The sequence below is a fragment of the Anas platyrhynchos genome, chromosome 2 (genome assembly GCF_047663525.1).
Source record: "Anas platyrhynchos isolate ZD024472 breed Pekin duck chromosome 2, IASCAAS_PekinDuck_T2T, whole genome shotgun sequence".
Taxonomy (NCBI): Eukaryota; Metazoa; Chordata; class Aves; order Anseriformes; family Anatidae; genus Anas; species Anas platyrhynchos.
Window position 1 is genome coordinate 116,024,680 of NC_092588.1, and position 21,003 is coordinate 116,045,682.

At 40.8% G+C, this 21,003-nt stretch overlaps 1 protein-coding gene across 3 annotated transcripts in view; it reads right to left on the reverse strand.

Moving 5' to 3' along the window:
- ANO10 (anoctamin 10) overlaps window positions 1-4,336 on the reverse strand; it is a 118,537-nt gene extending 114,201 nt beyond the window's left edge. For all 3 annotated transcript variants that reach the window (XM_038173966.2, XM_072033435.1, XM_038173965.2), the window contains exons 1-2: window positions 4,225-4,336; window positions 620-772 (exon numbers count right to left, since the gene is read on the reverse strand). In XM_038173966.2, the coding sequence (XP_038029894.1) occupies window positions 620-758 (139 nt within the window). In that variant the 5' untranslated portion in view covers window positions 759-772; window positions 4,225-4,336. The remainder of the gene's footprint in view (window positions 1-619; window positions 773-4,224) is intronic.
- Window positions 4,337-21,003: the final 16,667 nt, after the last annotated feature.

A 21,003-nucleotide genomic window follows, 5' to 3' on the forward strand; every position in this document is an offset into this window, starting at 1 on the left:
ATATACACTAGAACAGTCATAAACAATGCCTTTATAAAAGAAAAAAAATCTAAGGTATTACAAACAAATTAACCTAACTTTAATTCCTGGAAGCATACATGTATTGGAACAAGTAATGAAATATTCTAAGAAATATTCTAATGAAATATTCTAAGAATCTACAACCTAGCAAAAAGATAATTAAAAGCCAACATAAATTTATCAAGACTAAATTGCTTCCTGCTAACTCAATTTAATTCTACAATATGGTGCCAAGGCTGGTGGACAGGATAGTAGATGGGATGCATCTTCATTTTGGTGAGGTTCACAGCTTTCTCATAATCAACATGAGAAACACACTGTAGAAGATGAATATAAAAACTGATTAAAAAAATACAAGAGGATACCAGTGTTTCACAACCAAAATAGAAGGTTTCTAAACTTCAACAGGCATGTGACCTTAAATCAATATTCTATTCTTAAATCCAATTAAGCAACTTCAAAAATGCAAAAGGGAGTAGGACAGGCTAAGTAGTAATTACTTATATCACAAGTTACCTGAAAACTAATTTTCTGCTTGTCTTAATATTATGACAGCCAATCCATTGCAAAGTGTTCTACAAGACCATGTTGTACTCACCTCCATTTGCCTTTTTGTCCACTATTCTTTTAGTGAACCATTCTATGGTTTCCTCTTTGGTGCCTTTTGCAAGCTCAATTACTACCAGAGGCCTGAAGTTTGTCTCAAGAGTATCCACGGAAGACCAGCTTTCCTTCATCTTTTAAGAACTTGCTGAGTACAAAAACAAAACAAGAATGCCATTATTTAAAAAAATACTGTTTGGTGTCAGCCTAAAGAGTGCAAAACTTTACCATAGTGAGATACAGGTGTCTGTGCTTAGCAGAGTGGCAGATGCTCATTTCTGTGGGCCTACTAAAAATCGCATTATGGGGCACTTGAGTAACTCTCAGATTGTCACTTGGGGAGATACTGCCAGTCCTTGGTGGCATGTATGTCAAACTTTCCATGCAGGAAAACTTTTTGCTACACATAGCAAAGTATTGGTGGTGAGAAAGAAGAGAAATAAACAAAAGGAAAGTAATAAGGAAGAATTATAATTAAAAACTACAGCTTGCAACACCAGACAGCCAGCTACCTAACATGAGCTTCTCCTGCTATGAATGGAAATACATTATACATTTACAGAGATACCTGCTCAGTTAAGCTTGTGAAACTTTAACCAAGTATTCCAAGAAAACCTACACCTTCAGTGGATGAGGACACCTACCATTCAGATAGATAGATTACGCCCAGAGCAATTAAATGACTTGCTGAAAGCTGTAGGACAAGTGGTTCTGTGACAAAGTCCAGCTGTATAGTGCTGGGCACCAGCACAGCTTTGTACGTGAATAATCTAAATCGTCTAACTGAGCAATTATGTTGACCATGCAATTTTTATAGAAACAATTCTACAGTGATAGTTATATGATGCTTCATAAAGCAACAGAGCAGTGTTTAAATAAAAAGATAAATCTGGTAATTAACCTACTCCATTTAGGCAGAAATAACCCACAAACCAATGAGAACAAAACCAAAATACCACAAACTGAATTAACTGAATTTAAAACAGAGTGAAAAGTTTTGCTTTTTTTTTCTGCTACTAATTTCACTGAAGAAAGGATTTTACCTATTCTGATCAAGCAGTTTTCTCTCTCCTGTTCCAAGAGTGAAATTATGTAATTTCCAAGTATGTTCCCCAAAGTACAGAGCTTGGCTTTCACAACCCAGCTTTATTTGTGTGATCCATAGAGAAATCACGATCCCCGGTATTTCATTAAGTATTTCACATGATTTACTACAGATTATAGAATCACAGAATGATTTGGGTTGGAAGGGCCCTTAAAGATCATCCAGTACCAACCCCCTGCCATGTGTAGGGACACCTCCCACCAGCCCAGGCTGCCCAAAGCCCCATCCAGCCTGGCCTTGAGCACCTCCAGGGATGGGGCATCCACAGCTTCTCTGGGCAGCCTGTGCCAGGGCCTCACCACCTCTGAGTGAAAAATTTCCTCCTAACCTCTAATCTAAATCTCCCCGCTCTTAGTTTAAAACCATTCCCCCTTGTCTTTTCATTATCTGATTGAGCAAATAGTCGCTCTGCATCTTATAAGTCCCTTTTAAGTATTGAAAAGCCACAGTGAGGTCAGCCTGAAGCCTTCTCTTCTTTAGGTTGAACATCCCCAGCTCTCTCAGCCTTTCTTCATAGGAGGTGCTCCAGCCCCTTAATCATCCTCATGGCCCTCCTCTGGACCCTCTCTAACAGCCACACAGCCTTCTGGTGCCAGGGACCCCAGAGCTGGATGCAGCACTCCAAGTGAGGCCCTCACAAGGGCAGAGCAGAGGGGGACAATCACCTCCCTCACCACCCGTCTGTTGATGCAGCCCAGGATGCAGTTGGCCTTCTGGGCTGCAAGCACTCACTGCTGGCTCACGTAAAGCCTTTTGTCCACCGGAGCCCCCAGATCCTTCTCTACAGTGCTGCTCTCATCGAGTTTTTTCTCCCAGTCTGTGCTCATGTCCGGGATTGCCCCAATGCAGGTGCAGCACCTTGCACTTGGCCTTGCTGAACCCCATTAGGTTCACATGGCCCACTTCTCCAGCTTGCCCAGGTCCCTTTGGATGCCATCCCTTCCTTCTGGTGTATCAACTGCACCACTCAGCTTGATGCTATCTGCAGACTTGCTGAGGGTGCACTCGATCCCACTGTCTAGGTCGCTGATAAAGACATTACACAGCACCAGTCCCAGGAGAATCCCCTGAGGGACACCACTCATCACCGGCCTCCACTTAGCCATAGAGCCATTGACCACCCCCCTCTGTGTGCAAGCTTCAAGCCAACTCCTTACCCACCAAATGGGCCACCCTTCAAATCCATCTCTCTCCAATTTGGAGACCAGGATGTCATGTGGGACCGTGGCAAAGGCCTTATAGAAGTCCAGGTAGATGACATTGGTCATCTTCCCCTGTCAACTGATGCTGTCACTCACTCCATCATAGGAGTGAGTCACCAGATTGGCCAGGCATGATTTTTCCTTGGTAAAGCCACGCTGGCTTTCTTGGATCACCTCTGTCTTGCATGTGCCTTGACACTGCTTCCAGAAGGATCTTTTCCATGATCTTCCCAGGCACAGAGGTGAGGCTCACCAGTCTGTAGTTCCCTGGGACCTCCTTTCTACCCTCTTTAAAAATGGGAGTGATATTTTTTCCCTTTTTTCCAGTCACTAGGGACTTTGCCTGACTGTCAGGACTTTTCAAATGTGACAGAGAGAGGCTTGGCAACTACATCAGCCAGTTCCCTCAGCACCCTGGGACGCATGGCATCAGGCCCCATAGACCTGTACTTGTTTAGTTTCAGCAGGTGATCTTGAACCTGCTCTTTACTTACAGTGGGTGGGACTTTGCTCCCCACCCTCCATCTACAGGTTCAGGGAAATGAAGGGCTTGGGAAGCCTGACTGGCAGTGCAAACTGAGGCAAAGAAGTTAGTTTCACCTTCTAGCTCATATATACAGAATCATGCAGATTTTTAGCTCTGAACCTAGGCATGCAGGTATTTAAAGGAAATACACTAGAATTTTAAAAACATTTCAGATGCACATCTGCACAAGCAGGATGAGTCAGACGAAGGACAACGTTATTGGCAATAATGTACTGCAACCGCGACGGCAGTGATTCACTGCGTTTTGACAGCCGTTCCGCCTTGCAGTATCACTTCCTATAATCAATTTTATCCCAAATGTTTGCTACATTGTGCACATCGCAGCTTCTGAAGGGGCTTTTTAAGGTCTGTGTGTTAAAAATGAAAAGCATTAGATAATTGCTAAGCATTTATTGCTGGCATCAGCGTGCTTGGTGCGGCGAGCAGCTACGGGACGCCGCTCGTTATTTTTAGCTTTCCTACTACCACCACCCGAAAGGCAGCCGAAGCCCTCTTCCACCACTGCATTTAGCGTTTCAGCAGCGGGACGCAGCCAGCTGGATCCGGGAGAGCCGTGACCCCTTCCCTTCCCTTCCCTTCCCTTCCCTTCCCTTCCCTTCCCTTCCCTTCCCTTCCCTTCCCTTCCCTTCCCTTCCCGTGCCCCCCGGTGCCGTGCTGTGGGCGGGCAGGGGGCGGCTCCTCCCCCTCGCCCTCCCCCTCCCCGGTCCCCGCCGGGCGGCGGCGGCGGCCGCCCCCTCCCCACTCACCGCCGGCTGCCGGCGCCACATCCGCGGGGCGGGGCGGGGCGGGGCCGAGCGCCCTCCCCCGAGCCGTGTCCACGGCCCCTGCTCCCGCCCACCGCTGCCTCAGGGGCGGCTCAGGGAGCAGGCGCGGGAGGGCTGAGGCGGCGCCACCAAAACCATGTCCCCAAGCACCACGTCCAGCCTCTCCCTGAACGCCCCCAGGGACGGTGACTCCACCACCTCCCTGGGCAACCCGTCCCAACCCCTGACCGCTCTTCCTGAGAAGAAATTTCCCCTCATTTCCAACCCGAACCTCCCCTGGCGCAACTTGAGGCCGTTCCCTCTATTCCCATCACCTGTCACCTGTGAGAAGAGGCTGACTCCCACATCATTCCATTTTGATTCCAAGATTTTTGTAGGGAGAACGTAGTTCCTTCCCAACACGGCCACTTGTAGCAGAGGAGAACAAAATGCACAACAGGGACAGTTGAACAGGTCGGCAGACAGCAGCTCACTGTCCTGCAGGGCTTGCCAAAATAATATATATAAAATAAATACATCTCTCTGAATATTTTTTATTGTTGTTTTGGATAGTACTAAGGCCTTTTGATGTTTCTTGCAAATTAGATATACCTGCAGATCTGGAATGACTACAGAAATGGTCTCCCAGAGTCCAGAAAGCACTGCCCTCAAGTTGCTTGCCTTTGTGGCTTATGCCATGTGGGCACACCCCATTGCCTAACAGCAGCTGCCACTAAGCTACTAAGGGTACGTTCATAATGGCTTATCACGTAAAATTAGACCAGAACAAAGCAGCCTGCGAGGCGACTTCATGTGGGCTTGTCCACAAGAATGGGACTGCAGGAAAAAGCCACTGGTTTTAGAGTTTCTTTAGAGCCAGAGTGTAGACCCAACACAGAACGTAACAGCTGCCAGAGGAGCTTCTTCTAGCATCTGGCTATTATTGAACAAACACACTTTTCAGCAAATTTGGAAATACATTCACATTTAAATTTTGTAATGGTTTTCATTTTACCATGAAAAGTATGGGTCAAACTCTGTAGCCAGAACAAAATGTCTCTGGTACTGAGGCTTTCTGTTATTTATAGCCCTTGAAGCAAGGCACCTCAGAAAATGGAGATAATGTGAATACTTGAAATCCAGGTGTTACACACCGCATGGAGTAGTAACAGACACAATTAGTATCAGCTAGTTTGGGCAGGATGTATTAGTCAGACCTTTTAAACCATGTCTCAGCCTAGTCCAGCTCTCAATGGCCTAACCGTATAGTTTATTCACCACTCAGTATCTCTGACCGTGAAAACTCACTTCCTGCAAAAATAATGTAGCAATAACAGGGACATAGATTTAACAAAAGGGATTTTTTAAAAAACACTTTATTCTTGAGTTTTCCATGTTGGAAATCTCTGGTCCCACTGCATCCTGTCAGTATCCACCAATGTCTTTGTGGGTTTTGACTTCCGTCTTCAGGGATCTCTGGCCTTCTTGGCTTGACATCTGCTCTCTGACACCTTCTTCACTTTTGAGCTTTCAGTAAGGACTTTCTAACAACCAATTACTTTGGCCCTGTGCATAGAGTCATTCAAAATCAATGTATTTTCTGATAGCAAAGTCATTGTTCTACTTGATCGGGTCATTTAATGTCAGTATTCCTTGACAGTCTGTCATATTTCTCAAATGCCATCTATCCACTAGGTGTCACATTCTTGCTATGCAATGAATTCTTGCTAGCACGCTATCAGTTTCTTTCTAAAAGGTTCACGTTCTGCTAACCATGCATAAAGGTTAGCACATAATCCAATGGTCGCCAAAGTAAAATAGGATTCATAAATAGATGGTGGGTGTGCCTGTATGTGCATAGTAATCTGCATACACGTACACTGCTGACGCAGTGGAAACACACTGACCATGATGGCAAAAGCAAATTACCTTGTGCCAACTAAATTGTGTTGTAGTAACTAGGCTGTTTCCATTAGGATTAGTTAATTTAAAGATGGATCAGGTTTGCCCACCCTAAATTGCCAACTGCACTATAATTAGAGTTAAATACAAATCCCAAGCTTGCGTCCATCAGTTGCTGTAGTCCAGTATTGTGATTTTTAGCTAATTATAGCATTTTCATGGTCTGCCTCTGTCAGGCACAAAGCAGACTATAGCCACAGTGTAATGGATAAGCTGTAGTAAAGTAGAAAAAAAAATAAAAAAAAAAAAAAAAGAGGAAAAAAGTGTGAGAGAGAGACAAAAGAAAATCCATCAAAATTTCAAGAGAGAAGCTTATTTTTATTCTGTGGTTGTCTCTCTTCACCTTGGACTAATAATTAACACAGTACTTAACTAAATTAAGAAGCCATTCACAGTGAAGTAAAATTCTTTTTTATACCTGGTTGAAACTGTGATCACATTTTGGGTATAGTTCAGTAGCTATCTGTACCCAACATTAATATTCCTTTCAATCTGTGCCTTCATTGTCAGCTCCAAGGCTCTGCCCCATACTTCCACCAATTCTGGCACCCAACAGATCTTTCTCTGAGCCCATTCAGTTTAGCAGCTCCACAGGAAACTACCCTTGTTTGGCTGCTTCTGTTTTCTTCAATTTTAGTGATTTGAATAGGCTCAAAGAAAGGCTGGGTAAGACCGAAAGCTGGCACAAGGTAAGCACCTTTCCGTACAGAAAACCTTGTAATTCAAATACATATAGACATACGTATGGTATGACAACCATACTTCATACAGCCACATAACTGAGATGAATATTGGCTCTACTCTGAAGTCACACATAGGAATAATCATCCTCTTAAGATTTAACTTTACTTCGGGTTAGAGGCATACTGGAACAAGTAAGGAGCAATTAACAGTAAAATATTCTTCCTATTCGCAAGCTAATGACATATTGATTAGAGTGTAAAATGGATTATTGGACTTTTAAAGTTTAGGGTTAATATGGTAATTACTTTTTTTTTTTTTTTGTAATTGAGTTTCAATTGATATATTTGTTACAGTAAGATTTGGTGACATTTTACGCATCCTCAGTTGTTTTTCTGGTCAGATTATGCAGGGTTATATGGGATTTTTCCAGTAATATTACTAAAATGTTATGATTATACCTTTCTGCAAATGGAGAGGACATTATTTTTCAAGCCATATCTGGCACATTTTTTACATCCTGCCAGAAGTCTCCACATAAATCTGTTGAGGCAGCCCAAGCATTGTTGGGGTCAAAGTGTGGAAGCTTTGTTTTATAAACACTGAGCAATGAAACTGATCAATTATAATCTGCAAGGTACAAGAAAGATATGTCTCTTCCATTTACCACTGGTTCTAGCTGATTAGAAATAACTAGTTTTATTCCAGGTTTCTAATCCCAAACTAGGTCATGAAAGAGCAGAAAGTTTGTCCTGCCAAATAGTTTGTCCTGTCAAGCCAAATGGAAATAGCATAAAAAGAGGAAAATCAGCCTGCCTAAGCTTAAAAGAGGTGAGAGAAACCACTCTCAAATTATTACCGAGGGAGAGCAGGTAAAAAAAAAAAAAAATCTGCATTATATATTAATCATATTTTATACATGAATTCAAGGAAAGTGAATTAAAAGTCATCAAGATTCAAAGTTCAGTCCTCCTGGACAGAATGTGCGTGATTTATTTATTAGTCCATGGCTGGGAACAATTCTGAAGAGTCAGTTGATTAATTGCTATGAGTTATCAGATGGCAGAACTTAATGTGCTTTAAGAAAACTGGACTTGTTGGTAGCCCTGCTGTGACTGTGACCCAGAGAAGTCTTGGACTTCACCACCCGATGCAGCCTTTCACTAGAAGCAAGAAGTTTGGAAGAAGCAAGTTCAGGAAGTCCGTGTTCAGTGAAAGTCTTCCCAGCCACTACTTTCAAAGTAACGCTTGCCAAAGATAACGAGGTGATAAATTCCCTTACAGCCCTACTCTGCAGGCTCTGAATCACGAATGGTCCTGGGAGGGCTGAAGAAGTTCATGATTCCAGTTGTCCTTCACCCCTTGTGCCTGAATTCAGCTGCTGGTCAGCTGCTGAACCACCACAGTGTAAGGCTTTAAGCAAACCAAAATGAGACAGCTGTAATATCATCAGCTGTTCCAAACTACACCAGATGTGCTCCAAACTATGCCAGATGTGCACGTGGGGTTTTTTTATTGTGCTTCATGAAATATTTCTTGTGTTCTTGCAGACAACTTCAGGAAGGTATCTAGATAAAATGCATATGCTACATCTTCGTTGTATAAGGTCTGTTTTACTCTAACTTTTAAGGAACTTGAAGTGTAAGTTGGGAAGTGGTCTTTTATGGAATTCTTGATTATGAAAAGAGGAGTTGTGTAAGTTTTTATAGCTGATCCTTCAAGCCATCATAAATTGATTTCTCCAGGGAGATGCATTGGCTTATCCAGTTGGACAAGGACTGTAGCACTGGTGTACTGCTAGCAAAACTATTGCAGATCTGACAGCTGTCCAACAGCTTAAATCTGAAGACTCTGAGCTCTGTTCTCCTTTCATACAGTATACACAGTTTCATTGTATGATTCATTTGCAAGTCTGTATATAATTTCTCTGCTTACGTACTGTCCACTAGTATCAGTTGTACATCTGTTCATTTGACTGTTCTCACCATTGCTTGGAAAATAACAAAACTTGTTAAATCTGTTAAACTGAAGATAGCTCGTTTCTATTAATTCCAATTTCTAATGACCTAAGCTTGTCATTATTACTGTTGTGTCTCGTTTACGTGCTACATCTACATGCTCAGAAACACAGCTTCCCCTTCATTTTCAGAAGGGGATGCATATTGGCATTTACTCATCTGATACTCTGAAACAGAAATAAAAATCACAAGCCTGGAATAAATCACTCTTCTTAACTAAAAAGGTGGACTTAGTCACTGGACTTTGCAAAATTACGGAACTCCCCTTAGAAGCCATCAACACCAAGAACAAAATACTGAACTCGTGAAAAAAAGTGGCATTTGACATAATCAGTGAAAGACTGCAAAGCAATCACTAACGTAATTCTAGCTGTTCAAGAAAAAGTGGATGAGTCAAAAGAGAAAACCTTTTGCCTGTGATCTCTTCTGCAGGGCTGGCAAGCAAAGTACTGACAGAACAAGGAGGTGTGCATATGCTATTGTTAAAGGACTGCACGTGCTGATCTACTTTTGGTATCTAGCTCGTTTCTTCTGGAATACAAAGTCTGGCACAGTTTTTCACCATCTGAGTCCCATGGGTCCCAGTGGTGTCATCAAACATACAGAGCATGGGGTAATAAAGATATATGGTATATTCTGTCGGTTTAGGAGAGCACTAGGTACTCATTGAAAATGAAATAAATGTTTAACCAGACCTGACTGCTACAGTCATGCATTCAGAAATACCAAAGATGTAATATTTGTAAATTTAAAGATTTTTTTTTCCCCATAAATTCTACCTTATTAGAGATTAGCCTATTATCTTTATTAGCATCAAGTGGTCTACTTAAAATTTAGTGCTGTAAGTCTGTACAGAAAAAAACTTTGATTTTTATCATCAAGGTCATTTAATTTGTCTTTTATTTCTGTAGTGCATAATTCTATAATTTGATTTGAAGCACACTCAGATCCATCAAACCTAATTTTAAAAAGTCTTTATTTTAGTGAAAATCATCTCCAATCGGCAATTAGAAATTCAATGTGATAGAAAACAGGAATCCTATTTTTGTTCTCCTCATTTAGTTCCTTCTGAAGCAGATGTCTAGTGTTTTTCAAGATCGAACTGCAGACTAATATAGGACTCGCCCCATTTTAAGCTGCAGAAGGGACTGCTCCTTCTTGCTAGTACTACAGTGAAATAAGCTAAGGCAAAACATTAAATTAAAAAAAGGATTCTCCATTCTTAAAATCAAATGTCAAGTCAAGTGAAAGTCAAGAAAAGATTAACAATTAATATTGCCCTTAAAAATCTTTTTCCTGGTGGATCTGGAGACATGTACTGAGAACAGAGCTTGGAATAAAAGTTCCATTTGGGGTTTCTTTCATTTTTTAGGAGAAATAAAACTGTGTTTTGGTGTTATGTTATATAAACACGAGTCTGGTTTTGGTTCAGATCAGTGAGAGTGACAGGTGTCTGGGTACAGACCATCTTTCTTGGGCCAGCCTGGGAACGAGTGGGTGTGTTTAAAGCTGCGTGTGAGTCCCAGCAATCCCACTAGGACTGCCTGTAAGGCCCAAGAACCCATGGGACCATAGCCCCCTATATGTTAATGGGGTGGATGGAGGCTTCTTTCTGCTGCGCAGGGCTGTGAATTGGAGGCACACACCTTGGCCGTACCAGGCCCTGTGACAAGAACCCTCTGCCTCATGGCTCAGCTAAGGCAGGCAGGCTCCCTGGACTGGGATGCACAGTGGGGTGGACCAGCAGCACTGTCAGAAGGATGTACACCTCTTGGCTGTCAGAGGGAGCCACAACTTCTTCCCAGCCCCATGGGACTGAAGACTGAGTCAAGCCATGCTACCATACTACTGGCACCACTTCCCCATGCTAACAGCAGAGAACCAGGAAATGAATGCTAATGTCGAGGCACGAAATGATTAAATCCTCTGTTACTTCCTTTATTAAATCCACACCTGTGACAATAATGATGAATCTTTCCTACTTAACTGTGACAGAGCTTGCCTGCTCTTCCGGACACGCTGGAAATGCTGGGAGATAGTGGGTGACTGTCAGCATGAATTTGTGTTGTTGCTCCAAAGCTGGCAACTTCCTAACCCCAGTGAGAGTACCAGGGGCTGGTCTGGGTCACAGCTGAGCCAGCTGGTCTGAACTGAAATCCCTCTTCTAGACTACAGTGAGATTTCTTCACATGTCCACAATTAGTCACTGCACCCAGAAACCACCAAGAATTTAGCCGGTTTCAGAGCTTTATCAATTCAGGGTAGTTTGAAATTTATGCTAACCTAGATTTGAAAAGCTCCCATTTAAAACATTCTGGGCTCTGAGACGTTTCTGAGAAGAGGGAAAATTGGTAAATGGCAGAATTAGGATAAGTAATGGTGAAATTAAGATGATGTAATTAAAGTACCTCAGTCTGAAGGCAACAATCCACTCAGCACCATTGATAAAGTGTTAACTGGGTATCAGCATCACCTAGACAGAGAAAAGACAAGTTGTGAGTATACTTAAATCTTCCACATCTCTTGCTTAAACAACTGTTAAATAAGAAGCAATATTGAGTTATCCCATACACCATTTTTGTTTTTCCATATTCATTAGCAACATAATCAAATACACATCCCTTTTCACCTGATGTTTTTAAAGACGACTTTAAGATTCAAAGGTTTAGGGCATTTTGCCTTTGACAGATATCTGTGCCCCGTTTAGTTAAATGGTCCTTCAAGAGGCCTCGGCATACTCCTGGGGTTTTGTTGTATCATCAAAGTAATGCTGTATGATATTTATTAAGAAAACCAATGTCATGAGTTTGCAAAAAAAAAAAAAATAGTTAAATAAAATGCAGGGTTCTTATGGTAAGACATACTTTTATTTGTATAATGTTCTCTTAGAGATTTTTGGATTGATTGAGATTTTTCAGATTATTCTAGATATTAATATATTTCTGGACATTTGTTATCTAGGTCTGTAGTTGCTGTCCTGTTTTTTTTTTTTTTATACTTGTCTGTCATGGGGTAGTTACATTAATTGTTGATCTATTCACTATGTGTGATTATTCAGCTCTGAGGGATGCAGTGGAAAATAAAGCTAGTTCACTTTTTTATTTTTATAAATAAAATTTACATGTATTTGCTCTTTTAAATGTGCACATCTGATACAGGACAATTCCAACAGCATCCTAACATATCTGTAAGATGGAAACATCAACAAGGAGGAAAATGGTAAAGAAATTATAGTTCCTTAAAAGATAAGAAGAAATAATACATTAGCACTTAGCTTACCTTTCTTCAAGTTCCTTCCATACTAGATATCAAAATTGAGTAAAAATTAACCAGATTAGTGTAACCAGACAGCACTCTGAAAATGTGCAACATGTGATCTGCTCTCACGTACGTGCTCTTGAATAACTCATACACACCGGATTTTTTTAATGTGATTTATTTGCATTGCTTCCCCTGAGCTCAGCCCATGTAACTGGGACATAAGCATTTATATTTACGGGGCTGCATGTAAGTGCTCTGACACATCTAGGTGAGGGACAGCTTCTTCCACGCTTCCGCTCCTGACAGTTTGATCCGAAGGACAGTCAGGGAAAGCCCCCTCCCAGCTGACGCTTCAGCTGGCACTCACAGGGATCATCTGCATCACGGACTGCCACCTGACACACCCTGACACATCAAAGCCATCTGGCAGAGGGCTGCCAGATACAATGCAAGACTGATGATGGATCTGCAGATTACTGAAGCAACAACTGGAAGCCAGGAGCTATCACACAGCAACTAAAATGGTACTAGACAGCTATGCTTAGATGGCTCATTTGGCTTTGTGCTTCTCTTGTTAGGTTGCCACTGTATCCTGTTTCTTGGGAGAGCAATGCTCTGCATCAGCCTCAAAAGCCAATAGTTCTTTGCACAAGAAGCTACCCATCAAGAACATGATCGTATACACGTTTCTCATTTTGATTGTTAACACACATATGCATTAGTTTTCTTTCACACAGCCTTCAGTAACTTCTTCATACAAGTAACTTGTGATACTGCTGTTGATAAATGGAGTGCCTGAAGGATTATTTCAGCTGGGGATTGCATCTGGTCACTATCTTTGATGGTCACCAACAGATAACTTCCATTGCCCCACCTACTCCCTCTTCTATAATACGGGCTCCTCAGTCCCCAGCAGCATCACGTTGCGCTATTTCCATCACATGGAAAATATTTCCTTCTGATTGTTTTCCAACTGTTATGTGATTCGCAGGATTCCTCTGATTCCTATATTGTGAGAATATGTGAGTGCTTGTTTCTTATTTACTTTTCCATGTCATCCATTACTTTAAGGATCTCTCTTATATTGCTTTCTGTTTTCCCTCTTCCAGGACAAGAGCTCTAACCTATTTAACTTCTCCATATACATCTCTGTCATCCTTCCTCAATTTTTTTTTTTTGCTCTACTCTACATTTTTCATATAAGCAAAACTGCATACAGGAGTAAGGACACACCATCTCAAATTACAAGGCTTTAGTTTATTTTTGTTAACTACTTTTATTAGCCCAGGACTAAAACAAGAAGGTGAATCATACACAATGCTCCAGGAATTATCTTGCAGCTACACTAAAATACAGAAAGAAAATTGAATATCTATTTTTTTTTATCTATAAATATTAGTATTCCCATGAGTTACATAGTGATTGGCCGTTCCTTGGTGTAATGGTGTACATTTTGTAACTGATGTTAACTGGTATTAATTTTGTAACTGATTGTAAAGAAAAGCAAGACCAGCAAGCTGTTCTGTGTTGTGCATAATATACATAAATATATATGTATATAAATATATAGAATATATATATATGCCCTATGTTACACAGAATATACTGTATATGAAGTCACAGACAATGCCAGTTCAGATCTGCAGAGACCAAAGTTCTGCTGAAACAAAGGTTTCAGACAAACCAAATACTTTTAAAAACCTGAAAAAATCAATAACAATCCATTTGTATCATACAAATTACCAGAAAGCAAGATGAAACCAAGTACTTGACATAGAAGAGGGAAGAGGCAAGTGTATCCAAGAAATAGCATTAAGACTCAAAAGAAATAGGTCATGTGAAGAGAAGCACTTAAATTTAGTAATCAAACGTATATTCAGCAGCAAAGATAAAGAAAGATTAGTGAAATAACTTCACCATCAAGAAAAATTAAAGAAATTATAAGATTCCCAATCAGAACATTTTCTGAAGTTGAAAGACGTCTGAGGCAAATGCACTTTCCTTGGTTGCAGCAGTGAAAATGATAAAAAATTCCATTGCAATACACAGAGTTAAATTGGATGAAGCATAAAATAACTCAGAGCAGATTATGGCCCAGTCTTTTACTTTTGACCAGCTCCTGAAGTCCTGGGGGAAATACCAGTGGGAGAAACAGAGAACTTTTCCTCAGAAGCGATAACATGTTTTTGGCCACAGGAGAAAGACACAAACGCAGCATTCATGCTGCCATGTACTGCAGCACTTCAAACACCAAGATTACATAAATATGTATTTAATATTTTATATCACTTCATTCCATAGATTTGCCATCTCTGAGAATAGCCATTGACTTTGATCTGCAGGCACTGCTGAAGATAATGGACAGAAAAGATCTTCCTAATCATGCTAAATTTGTCTTTCTTTATCAATAATGTTCACAGTTAAAAACACTGGCTGAAATCCAGACAAGTTTGACAAGGCTGGGGTAGTAACTAAGATATGTGGCATAAAGGTTAGTGCTGTGGTTTGAATGTGAATGCAAAGGTTGAGTATTGTTTGGAAGGGCAGTATGTGTCTGTGTGTCATGAGCACCCAGCAAGCAAACAGAAGAAAGAAAGGAAAAAAAAGGCAGAAAAAGAAGAGCCACAGGGAGAAGCAAGATCTGTATGACACTAAGAGAAAGTCAAAATAACAAACTGTAAGCACACAATCTTCCTCGTGTTGTTTGGTATTTCCTCTTTTCGGGGAAATAGGACTTGATGTACATTCCTTGTAAATAAAAACAGCACAAAATAGACATAACTGGGTTGTCTGTCACTGGGTTCCCTAATTTAAATAATACTTGCAAGGATGAATTTGGCCAGCAACAGAGACTACCATGTAGGAAAAAATGTATTTTTAAACTGAGTTCAAGCATTTACTAATCTTACAAAAGTGATCTTTTTATTAAAAAAGCCAATCTCCAAGGAGATAAGTATTTTCCATTACACTGCTACTTACTACTATTTTCTACCAGCTGGAATCAGTACAAATAGAAATACTTCTTTTTGCCAAAGACTTATTATTAAAAATAATAAATAAATAAATAAATAAATAAAAAGGACAAAAAAAAAAAAGAAAGAACAATTTCCCTCAGAAGAAGAAGCAACTATTAAAAAGTTGTAATGAAACATGTTTACTGACTTTAAATATTGCTTTCAATATTTTCTTGACACACATAAAGCAAAAAAATTTACTAGTTAAGGTAACTGTTTTTTACTGACATAGAATACATAATTAACCTGGACTTAACAGGGCTGAAAAACTATCAGTTTTTTTTATGAATCTGGTTGACAACATTAGGAATTTTTTATTTTATTTCAAGTGCAGAGAAGTATTCAAAATCATATATATATATATTTTTTTTTTACCAAAATTCCTGCAGTATGGAATTATTTCTGAAGAGTAATGACTGGAAATTCTCAGGCTTGGAGCTTACCAGATATGACGTACAACACCCACGAGACACTTCCTCTCTTTACCTATGGTAGACGTTTGAAGATTGTTGACCAATCACGTATTACAACATGAGCTTTAAGGTTAAAAAAGAAACATTGCTTTGTGTAAAAAGAAAACTCCTAAAACATTGCACAAGCTTTTATTTACAACCAACAGGGTTACGATGAGATCAGGATTACACCAGAGAGGTTGCACTGCGTTTCGTAGTTAACAACTTCACTAGGAACAGGATTATGATGTGGGTTTTAGGGAGCTGAAACCCTCCAACTATTATCAGCTGGGGTGGCATGGATGCCAGGACACGTGGTGGGATGGTGAGTGTGCTGGTGGACAGGACTCCTGCCCGCCTCAGCTGGCCTTGATGACGTTAGCATATGGACCGAAACACAGGGCTGACAGGTCCTCAGAAAGCTGTGTTCTCAGCCTCCCTGCCTCCAGGCAGTTCCCCTACCCCTCTGACATCTCTATTTACGGAGGACATGATATGTAGGTAGCCTGTTCTTACAGACCCTGACCATACCCCGACAATCTTTTTTCCATTAACTATAGCCTTAAAGAACATTTGTCCTAATGTTTAACCTAAAATGCCCTCGTTACAGTTTCTGCCTATCATGGGCAGCAAAAACAGGTTATTCCCATGTAGTCATAAATTCTCGCATATTTGTAGACTGTTCTCATTCCTCCTACTCAGTTTTTAATTCCGTAATTAACCAGTCCAGAATCATTCAGTTTTTCCAGTAGGCCCCTGACATTCTGGTTGTTCCCATCTAGGCACTCTTCAGGTGGTCCACATCCTTCTTGACACACAACACCCCAAACTAGCTTTACAACTGCTTAGCAAAGCAGAATTACTTGCCAAGTCTTGCAAACTCTAATCCTTATAATAGATCCCAGCAGAACGCTTATCTTCTTTTTTTTTTTGTAATAACACACCATTGTTGACTCACACCCAGTCTGTGACCACTCAAAGCCAGAGTTACTATTGTACAAAACTGCTACCTAACCAGTTTTCCCTACCAGCTGATTATTCCTGCTTAGGTCTGCAGCTGTTTCAGTTGAATAGCTTCCCATTTTTTTGTATTTCTAATTGAAGATCATTTTATATTCTGTCCCTGTCCTCCTGCATACTTACTCCTTCCCTGCCTGATACACTTATGAATTCAATAAGCATTTTCCCTTTTATAAGCATCCTTCAGGTCAGTAATGACTAGCACCAGATGTGGGATCTGTGCAATCCCGCTTAATATACCCATTGCCAGTTTGATAGAGCACCATCCTGTTACTCTGGTTTTCCAGATAGCTCTGTATGCACCTAGCTGTAGATCAATGTAAATCACACTCGATTAATTTGTTTAAGGGAATCAAATGAAAATTTACCTGAAAATCAAGACGCATTGCATCTATAGCTTGTCTCTTTCCATAGGATAGGTCATCTGGTTATAAAGTCAGTCAGATGTTTGACACATAATTTCTTGCTGACAGTTACCAATCTCTATGCTGTTTTTCGTGGATGCACATTTATTTCTTTCACTGTTTTTCTAAGAATTGAAGTTAATTTTATTAATCTACCCTTTCATACCTCCTCTTTTCTCTCTTCCCTCCCCTCCACTGTGCTTGTCACTTTACAGCCTTCCTCTGTGCTACCCAACAATCACACTTACCCAAAGATACTGATTAATGACACTGATATTCTGTGAACAACATCTTTAAATACCCTAGGATGGAGTAAAAGAGGAACTTCAGGTCAATCTGAAAATACCTGACGTAAGTACTCTACCCTTTTCTTAGCTGCAGCTAAAATCTTATCTTCTGTTGTTATTGCATCAGTTTCCTCATTTTACTGATCTATTTAGTGAGGCTTAGAAGGCACTGCCCTTCTGACACCTTTAGTTTTCTCCCTTTATAGTTAGAGAACCATTTCTACTTCATACAGTTAGCATGTTTCTAGAGTGATTTTTTTTTTAATTATTATTTTGCTTGCTAGTTGCGTGCCATTTTATGCTTGTGCTTTTTGAATTTTGTTTCTACGTACTTCAGTTTTACTTTAATTCTCAGCTTTAATATCCTAACCTACTTTTTTTTTTTCCTTCCCTATACATTTATTTCTTGAGTAATTTAGCCAAACTGGTTTGTTAACTATACTTGCTGACTTTTCCTTCACAATTAAAACCTGTGTTTGTCCTTAATAACATTCCTTTAAATAACTAGCTGCTCCTGTGAATTCACTCTTCCTTTTCTTTTTACCTGTTATACAAGCTTTTCTGAGGAGTCCTAACTTCCAGTTCTCCAAGTTCATTCAAGTCTGCCTTTCTGAATGTCACAGGTTTTATTTTAATCCTACTCTTCATACTCTTCAGATCACTAAATCTGCTGTTTCATGGACAGCCTCAACTAATGTCCACCCTGACCTTTTCAGTGACTTGCTTCTTACTGGTTTTAATCAAAACTAGCCTCTTGCTAGGTGCAGACTTTTCCAGCAGCCCTGGAGGGCTCCAGTTTGTGTGTTCATGCAGGTATCCACTTTCAAAGGTGAAGAATATAAAATAAGGTTGTGGCGTTGTCTAGATTACACACCCTGTCTCATGCAGCTGAAAATGTCTCAACATGTGCTCTCAGAGCTAGCACACAGACTCAAGTAGACACAGTCTACTAATGGCAGCACTCTTCCACCCACCAGGAAACATGAAACCTTGTCTCTTCCCAGCCATTCCTGTATCCAGGAGGGAATTTTCAGGTTAACCACGTATGAGTGACACATGCTGGCATAGCTAAGTGTGACAAGAGGGGAGTTCTGGCTAGCAGCACAGCATGTCATGGCCCCAGCTGTCGCTGATACTGAATATAACAATAAGGACAAATCTCATCATCACCCCTCTTTGCAGCATGCTTGCTTCTTGAAGCACTTAAACTTGTCTTGACCTCCCCACAGCTGACTCCTGCACACAGTTACACAACTTCCTACCACAACTGCTGTGGGCACAGTTACAAACTGGTGCTACAGGGGCTCTGAATGCAAACATAGCTCCTTTTCAACCTGGGCTACCTGCAATGCAAGGCTCGAACTTCCAGCTGGAAGTCATGCCTGAACTACTACATGGACAACATGTAGGGTAGACACTCAGAGAAGAAGGACCTGTGGGTGCAAGAAACAAAGAGCCTGCAGAGGCTTTATGGAAACAAATTATGTATTTGCTGAACCACTACAAGGATGCAACTGATGGGAACTCCTTCAGTTGTGAGCTGGGCTGCCATCGTAATTGTTGCTACCGAATCAGAATAGGCATAGTTTATGATGTTCCTTTTATCAAGCTGCTGTTTTTATCACTTTCATATAGAAAACAAGCATAAGCAATATTTTTTTCCTTAGTGTGTACATGCTTGGCCTGGTCAGCCTTCTTTATGGTTTTTGATCAGACAGGTTTTAGCGAGCTATTTGTGATGCTGTTTGGAAAAGTAGGATACTAAGTGGGTCATTGTAAAAAACGATGGTGATAAACACTTGCACTCTTTTCATGTTTCATTGTCACAGTCAGCTCTAGCTGACAAGCAGCTACTTCTATTGGATCAAAAGTAGGACTGGAAGTGTAGTAAATATAATATAGAAATGCTTTGTGTTTGAGGTGTATTGACGTAGAAAATAGTACAACCTCAAGTCTGAAATAGCTAAGAATGATGACAGTTACTGTGAACTGACCTCTAATATAGATGGTCTCAAAGTTATTGTTCAAAATCCAGAGTAAGCAAGATGGCTTTGACACTCTGGCTTCTATAATGTCACCTGGAGTCTTTCTCTAGCATGGAGATTGATACTTTTATCTCAGTCCAGGACAATGAGGCTTTGTGAGGTCAGATGGATTGCTTTTCTTCTCACAGCTAAGAGAACTTGTTTTTTTTGCTCTGATGTTAGCAGGAAAAGACTTTTGCCCTGAAAAGTGTATAACAAAGGAATCTCACCTGTGTTACAAGATGGGATCTGAAAATAAAATCCTGGCTTATAATAGCAACATTGGGTAGCATAGTTCTTCTTAAAGAGAAGGCCAGCAAACTAATTCAATAAAAAGGACCAAATATAAGTCCTATTAAAAATGAACATTGGGGCTTATTACTGAAGTGAGAGAGTAAAACAGTGGCAAGAGCCATCCCTTCAGAATCCGAGGGATATTTTCAGTGTCCAGAAAATTCTCTGAAATACCAAAACAGAAAACCTCACCTGAACTCTTTGCTTCTCATCATGATCTAGCTATCCTTCATTCTTCTACACCACCACATCAGCCAATTGACGTGTGACTGACCCTCTTCCATTGGCTTTATCGCAGTCATTTCTTCATGCACAGAAATACAGCTGATTTATCCACGTATTCAAGTCAACTTGAAAGAAACTGAGCTATTTCTATCAAGAAAGGAAGTAAGAGAAAGAAACTGATGAGTGGAAGTGCATTATTTGTGTATTTACATTCTTAAATATGTGTAACCAATGACTGCTTGTGTAAACACAACTGAACTGAAATCACAAAAATAGCCATGTCTAACACCTGCGTGTTCCACGAGTAGGGCTTAAACCTTACTCACGAGGTTTTAAACATATTATTTCACTGGAGTTAAGAAGAAGTAACAGCATTCAGGGCTATTATTTCAGGCTCTTCGCAAATTCCATGGAGCATCACTGCAAATGTTGGCAGTAATCATATAGTTCTGCATGCACAGCTATTCGTATTTTCAGTAAGTAGGATATTTCAGAGAATAACTGGAAAACAAAACAAAACAAAACAAAACAAAACCCACCTCTCTAGAGAAAAATGTTAGATTGCCACAGCGTTGTGACACAGCCAAACAAACTTTAGCTGAGATTGTGTAACCTTGACGATCGCTGGCGTTAAAATTGCAGAATGGCTTTTGTGTTACCAAATTAACGTGACAGCTTCGCTCACAGGATTTCAGAAACCTGAAGGAGCAGCGATCGCTCTGCCTGTTTTTCTGAAGTGCCTGAGGTCCGCGGCAAAATTTGGGAAGAATGCGAGGCTTAAAAACGCCTCAACAGTGCTTCCACTCGCTGCTTTATTTCAATTGGGGTTTGCTGATTGTTTAATGTGAATGTAGTTCACAAACTGCTGAATAATTAAGCAACCTATGGCATGGGTTTGGATGCTGCTGAGAAGCGCATCCTTTTTTTTAATCCGTACCAACCACCGCAAACTACCCCCCTGAGAACCCAGGGCTGTGCAAAGCGGGGCGGCTGGCTCCTGTCTTAGTGTGAGGGGCTGAAATTGGGGACATGGTGCTTGGGGACACGGTGCTTGGGGACACGATTTAGGAATGTGACAGCGGCTGAGGGACGCCCCTCACGGCGTCCCCTCACGGTTCCCGCCCGCCATGGCGGCGGGGG